At 46.1% G+C, this 20,120-nt stretch overlaps 2 protein-coding genes across 2 annotated transcripts in view; both read left to right on the forward strand.

The window, feature by feature from the left end:
- The window catches only part of LOC140417949 (uncharacterized), a 226,069-nt gene that overhangs the window by 28,579 nt on the left and 177,370 nt on the right, over positions 1 to 20,120 (forward strand). The gene's annotated exons all lie outside the window — the stretch shown is intronic.
- LOC140419990 (uncharacterized) lies at positions 2,710 to 10,621 on the forward strand. Its single transcript, XM_072504026.1, has 2 exons — positions 2,710 to 2,877; positions 5,248 to 10,621. The coding sequence occupies exon 2, from the start codon at positions 5,614 to 5,616 to the stop codon at positions 6,703 to 6,705; it is 1,092 nt and encodes a 363-aa protein (XP_072360127.1). The 5' UTR covers positions 2,710 to 2,877; positions 5,248 to 5,613; the 3' UTR covers positions 6,706 to 10,621.

Genomic DNA, 20,120 nt, shown 5'->3' on the forward strand with positions numbered 1-20,120 from the left:
ATGCCCCTCATAATTTTGTATACCTCTATCAGGTCGCCCCTCAACCTCCTTCGTTCCAGTGAGTTTTTTTTTTCTGCGACTCGTGTTGAATAAGGGGCCTGATCGGGAAGCGCTTGGCCGAGGCCGCACACGGCCCCGTTTTTTTACAATGGAGAGCTCTGCTCGCCGGATCTCCCCGTTGTACCGAGAGATCGGATCGCATCCCAATCTCCGAGGCACATGAAAGAATCCTCAACCGCCCCACCCCCCCAAGCCCGACCGCAATATGGCAGGGTCCCCGGCACCCCCCTTCCCCTCCCCTGCAATACCCACGCTGGGCAACCCCGGCCCAATCGTGCACGCACAAAAAATGCCAGCTTGGCATCTTTGCAGTGCCAGCTGGCAATGCCACCTGGGCACTGCCAGGATTCTAGGTTGGCACTTACAGGGTACCAAGGTGGTACCAGCAGTGTCAGGGAACCACCCTGCCCAAAGGGCATGCAGCTGGGCACCTCCGATCCCCCTTGGAGGCCCGTTCCATCTGGTCCCCGCCGTCTGGTCTCTGAGGGAAGTTGAAACTTGTGACTCAAAACCAACTGTGTAAGATCTCTGAAAAGATCAGGAATTTTAAAAGATAAATTCTAAACCCAGTGAACAAATTAATGAGTCATAAGACAAAAACTTCAGGTTTTATGACTTTTACTGCAACAAACAAACGAGAAGCAACAATGCCTTAACACTATTTTTATAGGGAACGTATCCCTTAAACTATAAATAGAATGTAGCCCTTTTACTTTTCACACAATCAAACATGGTTACATCGCTGAAGTTGTCACTCAATTCCCCTGGAACCAGCCCAATGTGATTCTTCGTTCCTGTGTTTACTTCCATTCTATTCCTTTGCCTGACTGGCAAACCTTCATCCCAGAAGTGTCTTTTGCGGTGATGGTTCTCCTGATGATATTCAGGTCCCGATAAACCAAGTGACTCTTCCAAATAGGGGCTAGGAGCTGGTTTAGCACACTGGGCTAAATAGCTGGCTTTTAAAGCAGACCCAGGCTTGCCAGCAGCATGGTTCATTGCCGTACCAGCCTTCCCGAACAGGCGCCGGAATGTGGCGCCTTGGGGCTTTTCACAGTAACTTCATTTGAAGCCTACTTGTGACAATAAGTGATTTTCATTTCATTTAATTTCAAATCCTGAAGTGGCGTTAGGTTTTTTTCTGCAAATCTTCGTCTAATATCCTGTAAAAGGAATTTACAAACGAAAATTGAGAACAGGCAATTCTAGTTTCCATCCAACACTCTCCCTCCATTCTCACTCTGCTGTATGTAATATTCATCCTCCTAATTATCTAAAGGTGCTGATTCCGGCTGACTGACAGATCCCTGCTCACTGCTTCCCATCTTGGAGAGGATTGAAATTCTCCATGCAGACTGCCAGACATAAATATGTCTATATTACTGAACTCTAAATGTGTGGAACATACAGACTAGATTCACTTCCTTTCTCTTCAGTTGCTGCAAGTTACCAATGACCCCTCAGAATGAGAAAAGAAATGGAAAGATAAATTAGACTTGGAGCGGCTGCTGCCTCTTGTGGGGCATTCCAGAACGAGATAAGCGGTAGCAAATTCAAAACAGTTTTAATTTCAATTTTTTTTAAGAGTACCCAATTATTTTTTTCCAATTAAGGGGCAATTTAGTGTGACCAATCCACCTACTCTGCACATCTTTGGGTTGTGGGGGTGAAACCTACGCAGACACGGGGAGAACTATATCACAATCCCAGGTCCTCAGCACCGTAGACAGCAGTGCTAACCACTGGGCCACAGTGCTGCCCTATTCAAAACAGAGTTGAGGAAAAACTGCTTCTCCCAAGGGCTGTGAATCTGTGGAGTTCACTACCTGTTATAACCTGCCTACTTACGATTGGCTGGGGACTAATGACTATCCCACAATCCTGTGGGAGTATGAACTTCCCCAATGAGGGGGGGGCGGAGAAACTCCTAGTATAAATAAGCTGGCCAGTTCAGGAACCAGCAGGAAGGAGAAGGTAGCAAGGGAAGTTACTGCTACTGTTATAGTAAATAAATGTTATTACTTTGTATCCTTAAAACTCGTGCTGGATTCTTCGTGGCCCTTACAAAACTACCCCAGAGTGTGGTGGTGCTGGGACAGTGAGTAAATTTAGGGAGAAGTTAGACAGATTTTTAATCGGGTTGAAGGGTTCTGAAGAACTCTCAGGACGGTGGAGACAAGGCCAGGATGAGATCAGCGATGATTGAATGGTGGAGCAGATCAATGGGCCAAATGGCCTAATTCTGCTCCTATATTTTATGAACTTCTGAAAGGGGAGACATTGATTTGCTCCCAGATGTTGTCCAGAGGAGGAAGTTTTAGTCTGAAACCCATTGTTCAACCTCCACATCATGACATCCCAAAAGAGCTCATTCTCTAAATCAGCCAATAGGAATCAATCCGCTCCGCGGTGACGTCACTGCATTAGAGCGCACACGCCTGCGCTCACACGCGTGCCCCGCCCCTACCCTCTGTTTCCTCCCCCCCCCCCCAACACTTCCTCGAGACGGTTTCAAGGCAACCGCCTGACAGTTCCAGCCGTCGGTGGTGTCCCCATCCCATGACCCGGGACTGCGCATGTCTCGGGGTGTGGGGAAACTGCGCATGCACGGGGAAGCTCATTCCGCGGACCTTTCCGCTCAGGTGTTGACCAATGGGAAGACTTGGAGGACCGGAAGTACTCTGTTTCACCGCCAATCAGAGCTCCACCAGTGTCTGAATGCGGAAGCTGGACATGGAGGTTTCTGCCGATCAAAGTTGTTGTTCCTCCAACCCGGAATGAGCTTGAGCTGCACACAGAGTCCTGTCTCCAACAACTGTGAGTAAAACACTTTCTTTTCGCCCCCTGTTCATTTATTTTCTCATTCTCACTATTGGTCACTTGCAGCAACTGAAGGGAAAGGAAATGAATCCAGGGAGGGTGCAGACTCTGGAAAGCTGGGTCCAGGTCTCTTTCTCTGTTAAACACATTGACATCCTTTGCTTCCTCAGCTTGATACATTTATTTGTCTGGCTAAAAGGATGGTCTGTTCCTAATGTTCACAATTAAAGGGCTCGTTTCTCCAGGAGATGGCTGACATTTAAGGGGACAGTAAACAGGCCAAATCCAACCCAGCCAATTACTTCCCTGTCGGAATACTCTCCATCATCAGCACAGTGATGGAAGGATTCATCAAAAGTCCTATTAAGTGGCACTTATTCTGCAATAACTTGCTCCTGGATGCTCAGTTTGCGTTCCGCCACGGTCACTCAGCTCCTGACCTCATTACAGCCTTGGTTCAAACTTGGACAAAAGAGCTGAATGCCAGAAGTGAGGTGAGAGTGACTCCCCTTGACATCAAGGCATCATTTGACTGAGTATGGCATCAAGGTGCCCCAGCTAAACTGGAGTCAATGGGAATCAGGGGATTATTCGTCACTGGTTGGAGTCATACCTGGCACAAAGGAAGATGGTTGTGGTAATAGAGGCCAACCATCTCAGCTCCTGGACTTCACTGCAGGAGTTCCTCAGGGCAGTATCCGAGTCCCAACCATCTTCAGCTGCTTCATCAATCATCTCCCTTCCATCATAAGGTGAGAAGTGGTGATGTTTGCGGATGACTGCACAATGTTCAGCACCATTCTCAACTCCTCAGATAATGAAGCAGTCCATGTCCAAATTCAGTAAGACTTGGGACAATATCCAGACTTGGGCTGATAAGTGACAAGTTACATTCGCGCGACACAAGTGCCAGGCAATGACCATCTCTGGCAAGAGAGGATCTAACCACCACCCCTTGACATTCAGTGGCATTCGCATCACTGAAACCCGCACAACCAACATCCTGGGGGTTACCATTGATCAGAAACTGAACTGGACTAGCCATATTAATACTGTGGCTACCAGGGCAGATCAAGGACTGGGAATCTTATAGCGAGTAACACGCCTCCTGATGCCCCAAAGCCTGCCCACCAGACATCTACAAGCACAAGTCTGGAGTGTAATGGAATACACTCCACTTTGCTGGATGAGTGCAGCTCCAACAACACGCAAGAAGCTCAAATCTATCCAGGACAAAGCAGCCTGATTGATTGCACCCCCTTCCACAAACATTCAAACCTTCCACCACCGACAAACAGCAGCAGCCGTGTATACCATCTACAAGATACACTGCAGTAACTGGAAAAAAATGAAATGGGTACTTTAAATTTATAAAAAACAAATTAAAAAAAAAAAAAAAAACAGCACGGGATGTATCTACACCTCAAGGAAAGCAGCGGTTCAAGAAGGCAGCTCACCACTACTTCGCAAGGGCAACTGGGGATGGGCAATAAATGCTGGCCTAACCAGTATTGTCCACATCCTGTAAATTAATTTTTAAAAATTTAATATCGACAGAGATATGTCTAGTGTTGTTATATGGTATGTATTATAGATATTGATGGTTCTGTAATAAAATACATGTATTATTATTTCTAGTTTTGTAAATAGTACTGTACCTACATTATATATTTCCAGTCATACAGTCATTGCAGCACTGACAGAATCCATTTGGTAACTCAAGTCAATGCTGACTCTCTGTCCAGCAATCCAGTCAGTCCCATTCCCCCTCGATATCCCTGTTCCCCTGCAAGTTTATTTTCTTCAAGTGACCATCCTATTTTATTTTAAATTATTGATCATCTCAATAACTTCCACAACCCTTGTGGGCAGTGAGTTCCCTGTCATGACCACTCCATGACTAAATAAAATTTTTCCTCAGACTTTCCCCATCTCGATTCAGTAAATGTACTTATATGGAGATTCTCTACTCTTGTACAGGTTTTAGTGAGTTTAGATTTGTTGATCAGCAGCTTCAGGAAAATTGGGAGGGAAAGTAACTGAATACAGTCTGTATATTACATACATTTTTCATCCAGTAATATCGACATATATCTGTCTGGCAGCCTGCGTGAAGATTTTCAGGTCTCTGTGTCCAGGACAGGAAGCTTGGATCTGTCAAACAGCCTGAATCAGCACCTTCAGGAGAATTGGGAGGGTGAATATTAGATACAGCAGAGTGAGAATGGAGGGAGAGTGTGTGGGATTGAGATTTAGAGCATTTCAGGGAAAGAGATAGGAAAGAATGTTCGATTATAAACTAGAATTGTCTGTTCTGAATTTCTATCCTGTACTGACAATGATTACTATTGTAAAATCTGTTTGCAGGAAGTTAGAACGAGAGGAGTTTGAGGCCGATATCTCAAACTAAATATCATGTCAAGAACTGACTGAGTCACTCAATTCTTGGGAACTGAAGATCATCGGCCTTTGAATCTAGAAGGAGAAATGTTTGTCTATTCTGTCTGCTTCAAGATATTTTAAACATCAGTGTGTCTGGAAAAGCACTGAGACACACACACACCCCGTGTGAGACGATTACAGAGCACTGACTGTGGAAAGAGCTTTAGCCAGTGACACAGCCTGAAAAAATACTACACCATTCACAGCAGGGAGAGACTGTATAGGTGTTCTGTGTGTGGATGAGGCTTCAACTGATCATCCAACGTGGTGAGACGCAAGATCACCCAGACCATGGAGAAACCATGGAAATGTGAGGATTGTGGGAAGGGATTCAAAGGCCCGTGCGAGCTTGAAAGGCATCAACGCAGTCACACTGGAGAGAAGCCTTTCACCTGCTCTCAGTGTGAAAAGAGATTTACTCACATTGGCAACCTGCGGAAACACGAACAAGTTCACACTGGGGAGAGGCCGTTCACCTGCTCTGACTGTGGGAAGGGATTCACTCGGTTATCCAGACTGCAGAGCCACCAGAGAGTTCACACTGGAGAGAGGCCTTTCACCTGTTCTCAATGTGAAAAGGGATTCACTGACATTGGCAACCTGCGGAAACACGAACGAGTTCACACTGGAGACAGACCGTTCACCTGCTCTCACTGTGAAACGGATTTCATTGATAGTGGCAGCCTGCGGAGACACGAACGAGTTCACACTGGAGAGAAGCCTTTCACCTGCTCTCAGTGTGAAAAGGGATTCACTGACATTGGCAGCCTGCGGAAACACGAACGAGTTCACACTGGAGAGAGACCGTTCATCTGCTCTCAGTGTGAAAAGGGATTCATTGACATTGGCAACCTTCGGAGACATGAACGAGTTCACACTGGTGAGAGGCCTTTCACCTGCTCTCAGTGTGAAAAAGGATTCACTGTCATTAGCAACCTGAGGAGACACGAACGGGTTCACACCGGGGAGAGGCCATTCATCTGCACTGTGTGTGATAAGGGATTCACTCAGTTATCCCACCTGCAGACCCACCAGAGAGTTCACACTGGGGAGAAGCCGTTCATCTGCACTGTGTGTGATAAGGGATTCACTGAATTATCCAGCCTGCTGAAACACAATGTCACTCACACCAAGACCAGGCCCTTTAAATGCTCTGACTGCAGGAGGGGTTTCAAAAGCTCACACCTACTGATGTCCCATCAGCGCGTTCACTCTGAGGAGACACCGTTCAGCTGCTCTCATTGCACAAAGAGGTTCAGAACCTCATCCAACCTGATGAAACACGAGCGAGGTCACACCGGGGAGAGCCTGTTCACCCCTCTGACTGGGAAAAGCTTCACTCGGTCATCACTTGCTGAGCCACAATGTCACTCACACCAGTGAGAGACCCGTTAAATGCTCTGACTGTGGGAGTGGGTTTAAAAGCTCTCTGGTACTGATGTCCCCCCAGCGCATTCACACTAAGGAGAAACTGTTCAGCTGCTCTCACTGCACAAAGAGGTTTCAAACATCATCCACATTGCGGAGACAGTAGTGAGTTCACACTGGAAAGAAGCCATTCACCTGCTCTCACTGTGGGGAGGGATTCACTCAGTCGTCCAACATGCTGAGACACCAAATGGTTCTCATGTGATGATGGGTTAGATTTTGCTGTTATTCCTGCTGTTCACATCCAGGACTGAAGTGCATGGAGGGATTTGTCTTCTCATCAACTCCTCCTGGTGCTAGGACATGGCGACCCTGGCGAACTCCTGCTTCCCGATCTGGAATACCCGACTGTGAAGTGCTGTCCATACTACCTTCCATGGGAATTCTCTTCTGCCATCATCACGGCGGTCTACATCCCACGCCAAACGGAGGTGAAAAAGGCGCTTGATGAATTGTAACCGCTATAAATAACAATGAAGCAGAATACCCGGAGGCCTTGTTCTTTGTGGCCGGGACTTCAACCAGGCCAACCTCAAGAGTGTACTGCCAAAATTCCACCAACACATCTCCTGTCCCGACAGGGGCCCCAACATCCTTGACCACTGCTACACAAACATCTAGGGCGCCTCTCGATCCATCCCCTGACCGCACTTCGGAAAATCGGAGCACAAGACGGTGCTCCTTCTCCCGGCATACAAGCAGAAACTGAAGCGGAGAATCCGATTAAGAAGATTGTGCAATGCTGGTCCGAGGCAACATACGAGCTCCTGCGCGACTGCTTGGTGTCAGTGGACTGGTCCATATTCAAGAACTCAGCAGCCAACCTAAACACGTATGCCAGCACCGTCACAGACTTCATCAGCAAGTGTGTAGAAGATTGTGTGTCAAAGAAGGTAGTACGTACGTTACCCAACCAGAAACCATGGTTTAATCGGGAGATTCACTCCCTACGGAAGGGCACGTCTGAGGAGTTCAAGACAGGCGACGCTGACCTAATCAAGAGATCTAGGTATGATCTCCGCAAAGCCATCACAGACTCCAAGAGACCACACCAGGACTCCAAGGGACAATACTAGACTAAGCTCGAATCACAGATTAACGACATGGATTCTCGTTGGTTGTTTCAAGGCTTAAATAACATAATGGGTGCAAAGTAAAGCCGAGTAGAGTCTTCAGCAGCAGCGCAGCCCGCCCCGACAAACTCAACGCATTCTATGCTTACTTCGAGCAGGAAACCAACAAACTGCCCCAGGAGCCTTGGACACACCCATACCCACCGTCACAGCCTCCAAAGCCAGATTGGCCTTCTTGAAAGTGAACCCTCGGAAAGCGACAGGTCCTGACGGGATCCCTGCCATGCACCCAGATCCTGCGCTGACCAACAGGCGGGTGTGTTCGCGGACATCCTCAACCTCTCCCGACTCAGTTCCGAGGTTCCCACCTGCTTCAAGAAGACCACCATCATACCGGTCGGTGCCAAAGAAGAACCAGGCAACGTGCCTCAATGAATACCGTCCGATGGCCTTGACATCGATCATTATGAAATGTTTAGACCATAGCTGGAGTAATGTGTCCAGTTTTACTCCCCTTACCTTAGGAAAGGTATTGCCACAGAGGAACAGCAACAACGTTTCACCAGACTTGTTCTGGGTTTGGAAGGACTGTTCTATGAAGAGAGATTGGGGATACTAGGTCTTTTTTCTCTCGAGTTTCAAGGAACGAGTGGGATTTAATTGAAACTTATAAAATACATAAAGGAATACACAGAGGAGGTGCAGGTGAGATGTTTCCCTGGATTAGGGAGTCTAGACCCTGGGACAAATTTTCAAAATAAGGGGGAAGCCACTTAGGACGAGTCTCGGAGGAGACATTTCTTGAGTCAGAGGGTTGTGAATCTTTGGAATTCTCTACCCCAGAGGGCTGTGGGAGCTCAGTCATTGAGTGTGTTTAAAGCAGAGACTCACAGATTTCTAAATCCCAATAACACAAAGGGATACGGGGACAGTGTGGGGGAAAAGGCATTTAAGTGATCCTGAGGGGCCTTGACAGGGTGGATGTTGAAAGGATGTTTCCTCTTGTGGGAGAGTCTAGAAATTGGAGTCACTTTAAAAGTAATAACTTGCCCATTTAAGGCAGTGAACTTTTTTCTCTTAAGAGGGTTGGAAGTCTTTGGAACTCTCTTCCTCAAAAGCCAGTGGAAGCTGAATCTTTGAAATTTTGAAGACTGAGTTGAATAGATTCTTGATAAGCAAGGGGGTGAAAGATTATCGGGGGGTCGGTGGGAATGTGGAGTTGACGTTACAATCCGATCAGCCGTGAACGTATTGAATGGTGGAGCAGGCTCGAGGGGCCGAGTGGCCTACTCCTGCTCCTAATTTATATGTTATCACATCCTTTATAATAGATTGTAGCATTTTCCCTCCTACTGATGTCAGGCTAATGGGTCTGTGGTTCCCTGTTTTCTCTCCCTCCTTAAATAGTGGGGTTACATTTACCACCTTCCAATCTGCAGGAACCATTCCAGAATCTGTAGAATTTTGAAAGATGATCACCAATGTGTCCACTATCTCTACAGCCGCCTCTTTCAACACTTTTGGGGATTTATTAACTTTCAATCCCATTATTTTCTCCAGTATTACTTTCTCACTAATACTAATCTCTTTCAGTTCCTCGTGCTCACTGGTCCCTTGGGTCTCTCATGTTTTTGGGACGATTTCTGTATCTTCCTCTGTGAAGACAGACACGTATTGTTTAGTTTCTCTGCCACTTCCTTATTCCCCATTATAAACTCTCCTGTCTCTGTCTGGAATGGATCCACATTGGTCTTTGCAAATCTTTTCCTTTTCACATTCCTACAGGAGCTTTTCCAGTTCTCCCCAGTTTGCTCTCAGATTCTATTTTCTCTGCATCAGTTTCTTGGTCCTTTGCTGAATTCTAAAACAAGTTCCCAGTCCTCAGGGTTACATTTATTTTGGCAACTATAGAACATAGAACGATACAGCGCAGTACAGGCCCTTCGGCCCACGATGTTGCACCAAAACAAAAGCCATCTAACCTACACTACGCCATTATCATCCTATATGAGTGATAAGATCTCTTATTTTATCTTCAAAAATGATCCCAAGTTCTGGTTGATTAGAGGTGTCCAAAAATACAACTTTATTGCTAATTATCCACCTTGATTCTCTTAATAAAAATAAATCAAAATTCAGATCAAATAATACATCAAAACATAATGAAGGGAGTTAAACAAAAACATGAGAAAATATTAGGAAATCAATAGATGGTTCAGAATTTCTTAAAGCATGAATACAGAACAAACTTTAGTCATGAAACTTTATTCTTAAAGAAATTCTCATCAATGGTCTAACCCCTTATTGGTTTCAAATTCTCAGCTGAGGCTTCCTGATTAATTCAAAAAACTCTCTGTCACTTGGAGCATGATTTGTTACCCAGGCATTGGTCATGACTTAAGATTCATTAATGTCTATCAAATTAATTAAATATCTACATTCTCCCGCCACGTGTACCAATCCTCTGAAGATGAGGTGTTCTGCATTAACGTTGCTTGTTGCTAAGGCTTTGCTACATTTTGTAAATGTTTCTGTTGCTGAGGCTGCAATTCGTTTTCATTACCAAATGTATTTGTAGAAAAATGGTTTATTCACTACGAGGGCTTTTTTGCAACTTTTCTTGAAACCGTGTTAGATTCTGACACATAATTAACTTCCTGTGCAGCAATTCTCATATTTTTATCTGAAACAATGACTTTGCCTTGTGGATATTCCATTTTCTGTCTGTATGTATACTGAATTTAAGAATTATACTGCATTAATTCTTAAAGGTACCAATAAATCAGTGAAGTAATAAATCTGTAATCTATCAATGAGCCTCTTCCTTTAACCAGTGGAATCTTTAATTTTTCTTGATAGTCACGGTTGCGTCACTTTTCCTGTTGGATTTTTGTTTCTGAAGGGAATCTATATTTTATGTAAATATGTGATAATTCCTTAAATGCTGCCTGTGTATCATTACACATTTTATTGAAATTTCCCAATCAACTTGCCCTTCATAGCTTGACAGTTTCCTTCTGAGACAGAACCATGTAACCACCATAGCCTATCTTCATTTAAACCTGCATTCTTTAGGGGTTTCAAACCGAAACAGGAACTATCTGTCATCTACCTTCCAAACACCCTTTCACTCTGTGATCCTTATGAAATTTGCCACAAGGCTCAAGAGCATCAGTCGTGAGAAGGCCAGTTCAGCAGAAAGAAACCCTCCGACCCTCCCCATTGACCAACTGTCAGAATGAACAAAATGCAGTCCTGGATGTAGTTGAGCAGAAATAATAGCAGCAGAATCTAACCCCTGTAATCAATTGTGAACTTGTTGGTGTCTCAGCAGGTACGAGGAAACACAGAATCCCTTCCCACACTGAGAGCAGGTGAACGGTCTCTCCCTCCTGTGAACTCGCTGGTGGGATGTCAGGCTGGATAATTGATTGAATCCCTTCCCACATTGAGAGCAGATGAATGGCCTCTCGCCAGTGTGATCCCACTAGTGCCTCTGCAGGCTGGATAATTGAGTGAATCCATTCCCACACTGAGAGTAGGTGAACGGCCTCTCCCCAGTGTGAACTCTCTGGTGTGTCTGCAGGGTGAATGACGGACTGAATCCTTTCCCACAAAGAGAGCAGCTGAATGGGCTCTCCGCACTGTGAATGCGTCGATGAACTTCCAGTGCAGATGGGGCTCTGTATCTCTTCCCACAGTTCCAGCATTTCCACTGTTTCTCCATAATTTGGGTCTCCTTGTGTCTCTCCAGGTTAGACAAGTGAAGCCTTACCCATACAGAGAGCACATCAGCAGTCTCTCCCTGTTGTAAGTGCTGCGATGTTTTGTCAGGCTGCGTGTCTGGTTAAAGCTCTTTCCACAGTCAGTGCTCTGGAACACTCTCTCTCGGGTGTGTGTTCCCCGAGGAATCAAGTGACTCTGGCAGATCAAGACATGATGTTTGAGGTTTCTGTCTATAATTCCTCCTCTTTTAATATTCTAGAAAAACAATTTACAAAAGACATCACTGTCAGCACAGGATAGAAACTCAGAACAGACTTTCTGAACACTCATTCCCCAAAAGCTGTACATCTCCGTCCCACACACTCTCCCTCCATTCTCACTCTGCTGTATCTAATATTCACCCTCCCAATTCTGAAGATGCTGATTGACAGATTCACGCTCACGGCTTCCTGTCCTTCACACAGAGATCATAACAAATGGGAGCTACAGCCGGCTATTTGGCCCATTGAACTTGCTCAACCCTGTAATGAGCTCAATGGCTGATCTAGCTCAGCACCATTTCCCCACACTATTCCCCATTTCCCTTGGTGACATCAACATCTTGAAACCTATCAATCTCAATCTGGAAAATACTTAATGACTGAGGGTCCACAGTCCTCTGGGGGAGGGAATTTCAAAGCTTCACCACATCCTCGAGTGAAGAATTCACTCCTCATCTTAACTTTCAGTCCATTTTCCAACCTGTTCCCCGTGACCCTCATGTTCAGCCTTCACGTGGGGAAACCAGCCCTTTAATTGTGAACTTTAGGAAAGAGACCATCCTTTTTGCCAGACAAATAAAGGTGTGAAGATGAGGGAGCAAAGGATGTCAATGTATTTCACAGACAGAGAGACCTGTGCCAAGCTTTCCAGAGTCTGCACTCTCCCTGAATTCACTTCCTTTCTCTTCATTTGCTGCAAGTGACCAATTGGAGATCAGAATTAGAAAATAAATGGAAAGGGGGAGAAAAGAAAGTTTTACTCCTAGATGTTGGATACAGGAGGAAGTTTTAATCTGTGTGAAGTTCAAGCTCATTCAGCATTCGAGGAACAACAGCTTTGCTCGGCAGAAACCTCCATGTCCAGCTTCCGAATTGAGACAATGGGAGAGCTCTGATTGGCGGAGGAGCAGAGTCCTTCCGGTCGTTCGACTCTTCCCATTGGTTGCCAGCCGCTTAAAGACGCAGGGCACCATGTCACGTGGCCGCGGAAGCACTTTTGACCTCAAGAAGAGCGGACCACATGCCCAATGGAAGAGCCTTTTTCTGTGTGTGCAACTGACCTCTTCCTTGGACATGCGCAGTCCTGTGCTCCCCGCCAGCGCTGCGGATAAAGCGGTTTCTCAAGCGCGCGGGATTGTGGGAGCCCCGGTTGCCATTACCCATACTGAGCCCAGTCTCCAAATTCCAGGGACTGGGATGAAAAGCGAGGAGGCGGGGTGGAAGTAACCCCACCCTGGCACAAAGTAACTTTGGATAAATTTAAAAAAAATTAAAGTACCCAATTAATTTATTTTCCAACTTTTAATATAAATTTAGAGTACCCAATTCTTTTTTTCCAACGAAGGGGCAAAATTAGCTTGGCCAATTCACCCACCCTGCATATCTTTTTGAGTACTTTACAGAACCATAAATAATATATCTAATTTTCCCCATATAACAACACTGGACATTTCTCTGGCCGATATACTTTACTGTACCCTTAAATGTTCAGCCTTCACCTGGGGAAACCAGCCCTTTAATTGTGAACTTTAGGAAAGAGACCACCCTTTTAGCCAGGCAAATAAAGGTGTCAAGCTGAGGAAGCAAAGGATGTCAATGTCTTTCATAGACAGAGAGACCTGGGCCAAGCTTTCCAGAGTCTGCACTCTCCCTGAATTCACTTCCTTTCTCTTCATTTGCTGCAAGTGACCAATTGAAGATCAGAATGAGAAAATAAATGGAAAGGGGGAGAAAAGAAAGTTTTACTCCCTAGATATTGGATATAGGAGGAAGTTTTAGTCTGTGTGAAGTTCAAGCTCATCCAGCATTCGAGGAACAACAGCTTTGCCCGGCAGAAACCTCCATGTCCAGCTTCCTGCATTGAGACAATGGGGGAGCTCTGATTGGCGGAGGAGCAGAGTCCTTCCGATCGTTCAACTCTTCCCATTGGTTGCCAGCCGCATAAAGACACAGGGCACCATGTCACGTGGCCACGGAAGCACTTTTGACCTCGAGCGGACCACATGCCCAATGGAAGAGCCATTTTCTGTGTGTGCAACTGACCTCTTCCTTGGACATGCGCAGTCCCGTGCTCCCCGCCAGCGCTGCGGATAAAGCGGTTTCTCAAGCGCAAGGGATTGTGGGAGCCCCGGTCGCCATTACCCATACTGAGCCCAGTCTCCAAATTACTGGGACTGGGATGAAAAGCGAGGAGGAGTGGGCGGCAGTAACCTCATCCTGGCACAAAGTACTTGTGGGTAAATGTAAAAAAAATTAAAGTACCCAATTAATTTATTTTCCAATTTTTAATATAAATTTAGAGTACCCAATTCTTTTTTTCCAACGAAGGGGCAAAATTAGCATGGCCAATTCACCCACCCTGCATATCTTTTTGAGTTGTGGGGGTGAGTCCCAGGTAGGCATAGGGAGAATGGGCAAACTCCACACGCACTGTGACCCAGGGACGGGATCGATCCTGGGTCCTCCGTGTCATGAGGCAGCAGTGCTAACCACTGCTGCCAAATTCATTTTCCAATTAAGGGGCAATTTAGCGTGGCCAATCCAGCTACTCTGCACATCTTTGAGTTGTGGGGATGAGACCCAAGCAGACACGGGAAGAATATGCAAACTTCTTTTGGCGCCATGAGGTAGCAGTGCTAACTACTGCACCACCATGCCTCTCCCCTTAGCAAAACAGTTTGTTAACTTAAGGATAAGATTTAGACAATTGGGCGACATATTGGGGAGGACAATAGGTGAGAGTGAAACTCTACCAGAGTCAGCATCTTGAGGGGAGGAGAATTGGGGAAAAGCAGGAGAACAGTGGGATGAATTAGTGTTAAAATAAATAGTGAGACGGGAGTGCATGAGGGGGCAGAGATTTATAGTTTGAGAGGGAGAAGGATGTTTCATGGCAAGTCGAATTTTGTATTCTGAATTTCTGTCATCTATTTTTGCTGCAGTTGTGTTGGCATCAGAGACAAACATCTGGATTCCACCAAAATAATTTATTTGATGATTACCAGATAAATATTGGCCAGGACACCAGGAATAACTCCCCTGCCTGATCTGAAATTCTACATTGCAGTTCTCCTTCCAGACTGCAGTAGTCATCCTTGGTTTTTATGCTCAAATCCTTGAGTAAGATATAAATATCGGGACCAGTGATTCAGAGGCGAGAGTGCTGTGAACTGAATGCAACTGACTGTAATGACCTTTTTTGTAGCATTTTAGAAGGGGAGCTTTTACAGACTGTAAACTAAATCAAATGTAGGCAGGGTCTGATTGATTCATTCAATTTCTCAGGTTGTGAATATCATCGGTCTTTTTATCTTGGAGAAGTGATTTTTTGTTCTGTCAGTTTGAAACATGTTAAATGGGAGTGTAAATGGTAAAGCTGTGAAATACACACAGGGAAGTGAGAGTGCTCCAGAGCACTGACTGTGGAAAGATCTTCAACCAGTTATGCAGCCTGATATAACATCGAACCATTCAGTGTTTGGAGAGACCATAGATGCATGGAAATGTAGGAATTGTGGGAACTAATTCAGATCCTACTTGCATGGAAACTCATCAACACTGTCACACCAGTTAGAGCTGTTGACATGTATGGGAAGGGATTTACAGATTCAGCCAACCGACTGAACCACCAGTGAGTTCACAATGAGGATGGGACATTCGCCTGCTCTGTGTGAGAAGAGATTCATTCAGTTGTCCCACCTGCTGTCACAACAATCCAGTCACGCAGGGGAGAACCCATTCACCTGCATCCAGTTTGGAAAGGGATTCCTTGGGTCATCTACCCAGCTGAGACTCCAGCGAGTTCATATGTGAGTACAGAGATTGGATTTTGCTGTTATTGCTGCTAATTACAGTCAAGAATATTCATTCTGACATTAGCTCAGTTGGTCTACGTCAGTGTTTAGGCTCCACTTGAGCTTCCTTCAATTCTACTTCAACTCCTGTAAATCAGCAGAACCTTCTATTCCTTCTCCCGTCATGTGTTCATCTAGGTCCCCCTTATATCTGTCTCTCACCTCAACCACTTCATGTGGTAGCGTGGTCCACATTCTCACCTCCCTGAAAAAAAGAACAGTTCCTCCTGAATTTATCAGTGATCATCTTATCTTTGTTTCCACAATTTCTGGCCTCCCCCACAAGTGGAAACTCTTCATCTCAACATCAACCCTAAAAAAAACCCTTTATAATCTTAAAGTCTCTATCAGGTCAACCATCAGCCTTCTCTTTCCCAGAGAAAATACCCCCAGTCTGTTCAGTCTATCCTGTAACTTAAAACTCTCCATTCATGTACCGTCCTTGTGAATCTTTCTTGCACCTTGTCCTGTTTCTCTCTCTCATTTTTATAATTATGGAGATGCAGAACTGCTCACAGTATTCGAAGTGTAGTCAAACCAGGATCTAACAAATTGAACATGACTTCTCTGCTTTTCAATGTTCTTCCTCAGCAAATGAGGCCCAGGTATGGGCGCATTTGCGCTGGAAGCTCATCGATGCAATCACGCGAGTGAGATCGGTCACCTGCTCAGAGTGTGGGAAGAGATTCACTCAGTCCTCCAGCTCACTGAAATACCATGTCACTCACACCAATAACAGACAGTTTAAATGCTCTGAGTGTGTGAGTGCCTTTCAAAGCGCTGTGGAACTGATGGCCCATCACTCACACTGAGGATAAACCATTCAGCTGCTGTCACTGCACAGAGAGATTTATAACATCATCCCACCAGCTGAGATACCAGTGGGTTCACACCGGGGAGAGACCTGCTCCAAGTGTGAGAAGGGATTCAGTAATTAATCTGATCTGCAGATATACCCGTGAGTTCACACCAGGGAGAGACCATTCACCTGCTCCATGTATGGTAAGAAATTCAATAATTCACCCAGCCGGCTGAAACACAAGTGCAGTAACATCAATTAGAAAGGTTTTAGATAGGTTGTGAGGGGTGGTCAGGTGGGGGAAGGGGAGGGGGAGTGGGATGGTCAGGTAGGGGTGGTGGTGGCGGGGGGATTGTAATGTGTCAGGATTGGAGGCTGAGAGCAGTCATGAGCAGAGAGGGGGGCCATCTTGGATGGGCCCAGTTCAGGGGGGAATTAAGTGAGGCAGAACTGATAGGGGATGATGGCGGACGGTAGAGGGGAATAGAGGTACAAGCCTCCAGTAATGATTGTGACATAAAATGTCCGGGGGCTAATTGGGCCGGTCAAGAGGGCCCGGGTTTTTGCACACCTGAGGGGTATGAAAGCGGAGGTGATTTTTCCACAGGAGACGCATCTCCAGGTGAAGGATCAGGTTAGGCTGAGGGAGGGATGGGTGGGGCAAGTGTTCCACTCGGGGTTTGATTCAGAGTCAAGGAGAGGTAGCCATCCTGCTGAACAAGAGAACAGGGTGCGTGGGGGCCAGGGAGGTGCAGGACCCAGGAGGAAGGTGTGTGATAGTGAGTGGGGTGCTAGAGGGGACGCCTGTGGTGCTAGTCAATGTATATGTGCCTAATTGGGAAGTTGCTGGGTTTATAAGGGGGTCTTGGGAGCGATCCTGGAGATAGATACACAGCAACTGATTATGGGCAGAGACTTTAATTGTGAAATGAAGCTGAAGGTGGACAGGTCGAGGCCCAAGTCGATGGGAAGGTCGAGGATGACAAAGGAGTTGGGAGAGTTTATGGAGAATATGGAAATGGTTGTCCCATGAAGGTTCAGGAACCCGGGATGGAGGGAGTACTCCTCCTTCTCGCATGTGTATAATGTGTATTGAAGTATTGATTTCTTTGTGGTGAGTCGGGTGGTGTTGGTGGGGGTAGTGGGAGTGGCCTATGCGTGAATCATGATCTCAGATCTTGCGCTGCACTGGCTGGATGTGAGGCTTCATTCGGGACAGGTGCAGAGGCCGGGATGGAGGCTGGGCTCAGGCATATTGGCGGATAAGGGGTTTTGTTAAAAGGTGAGGAGGGTGACTGGGGATTATGTGGAGCTGAATCAGAATGGGAAGGTGTCGGCACCCACGTTCTGGGAGACGTTGAAGGCGGTGGTTCAATGTGAGATTATCTTGTTTAAGGCTCACGGGTCGGAGGAGGAGGGAGGAGCACGGACGGCTGCTGGACGAGATACATAGAACATAGAACATAGAAAATACAGCACAGAACAGGCCCTTCGGCCCACTATGTTGTGCCGAACCTTTGTCCTAGATTAATCATAGATTATTATTGAATTTACAGTGCAGAAGGAGGCCATTCGGCCCCCTGAGTCTGCACCGGCTCCTGGAAAGAGCACCCTACCCAAACTCAACACCTCCACCCAACACCAAGGGCAATTTGGACATTAAGGGCAATTTATCATTGGCCAATTCACCTAACCCGCACATCTTTGGACTGTGGGAGGAAACCGGAGCACCCGGAGGAAACCCACGCAGACACGGGGAGGACGTGCAGACTCCGCACAGACAATGACCCAAGCCGGAATCGAACCTGGGACCATGGAGCTGTGAAGCAATTGTGCTATCCACAATGCTACCGTGCTGCCCTTAAGAACAAATAAATCTACACTATATCATTTTACCGTAATCCATGTACCTATCCAATAGCTGCTTGAAGGTCCCTAATGTTTCCGACTCAACTACTTCCACAGGCAGTGCATTCCATGCCCCCACTACTCTCTGGGTAAAGAACCTACCTCTGATATCCCTCCCATATCTTCCACCTTTCACCTTAAATTTATGTCCCCTTGTAATGGTTTGTTCCACCCGGGGAAAAAGTCTCTGACTGTCTACTCTATCTATTCCCCTGATCATCTTATAAACCTCCATCAAGTCGCCCCTCATCCTTCTCCGCTCTAAGGAGCGGAGAAAAGGCCTAGCACCCTCAACCTTTCCTCGTAAGACCTACTCTCCATTCCAGGCAACATCCTGGTAAATCTTCTTTGCACCTTTTCCAGAGCTTCCACGTCCTTCCTAAAATGATGCAACCAGAACTGTGCACAGTACTCCAAATGTGGCCTTACCAAAGTTTTGTACAGCTGCATCATCACCTCACGGCTCTTAAATTCAATCCCTCTGTTAATGAACGCGAGCACACCATAGGCCTTCTTCACAGCTCTATCCACTTGAGTGGCAACTTTCAAAGATGTATGAACATAGACCCCAAGATCTCTCTGCTCCTCCACATTGCCAAGAACTCTACCGTTAACCCTGTATTCCGCATTCATATTTGTCCTTCCAAAATGGACAACCTCACACTTTTCAGGGTTAAACTCCATCTGCCACTTCTCAGCCCAGCTCTGCATCCTATCTATGTCTCTTTGCAGCCGACAACAGCCCTCCTCACTATCCACAACTCCACCAATCTTCGTATCGTCTGCAAATTTACTGACCCACACTTCAACTCCCTCATCCAAGTCATTAATGAAAATCACAAACAGCAGAGGACCCAGAACTGATCCCTGCGGTACGCCACTGGTAACAGGGATCCAGGCTGAATATTTGCCATCCACCACCACTCTCTGACTTCTATCGGTTAGCCAGTTCGTTATCCAACTGGCCAAATTTCCCACTATCCCATGCCTCCTTACTTTCTGCAGAAGCCTACCATGGGGAACTTTATCAAATGCCTTACTAAAATCCATGTACACTACATCAACTGCTTTACCTTCATCCACATGCTTGGTCACCTCCTCAAAGAATTCAATAAGATTTGTAAGGCAAGACCTACCCCTCACAAATCCGTGCTGACTATCCCTAATCAAGCAGTGTCTTTCCAGATGCTCAGTAATCCTATCCTTCAGTATCCTTTCCATTACTTTGCCTACCACCGAAGTAAGACTAACTGGTCTGTAATTCCCAGGGTTATCCCTAGTTCCTTTTTTGAACAGGGGCACGACATTCGCCACTCTCCAATCCCCTGGTACCACCCCTGTTGACAGTGAGGACGAAAAGATCATTGCCAACGGCTCTGCAATTTCATCTCTTGCTTCCCATAGAATCCTTGGATATATCCCGTCAGGCCCGGGGGACTTGTCTATCCTCAAGTTTTTCAAAATGCCCAACACATCTTCCTTCCTAACAAGTATTTCCTCGAGCTTACCAATCTCTTACACACTGTCCTCTCCAACAATATCGCCCCTCTCATTTGTAAATACAGAAGAAAAGTACTCGTTCAAGACCTCTCCTATCTCTTCAGACTCAATACACAATCTCCCGTTACTGTCCTTGATCGGACCTACCCTCGCTCCAGTCATTCTCATATTTCTCACATGTGTAAAAGGCCTTGGGGTTTCCTTGATCCTACCCACCAAAGATTGTTCATGCCCTCTCTTAGCTCTCCTA

This window comes from Scyliorhinus torazame, chromosome 5, assembly GCF_047496885.1.
Source record: "Scyliorhinus torazame isolate Kashiwa2021f chromosome 5, sScyTor2.1, whole genome shotgun sequence".
Taxonomy (NCBI): Eukaryota; Metazoa; Chordata; class Chondrichthyes; order Carcharhiniformes; family Scyliorhinidae; genus Scyliorhinus; species Scyliorhinus torazame.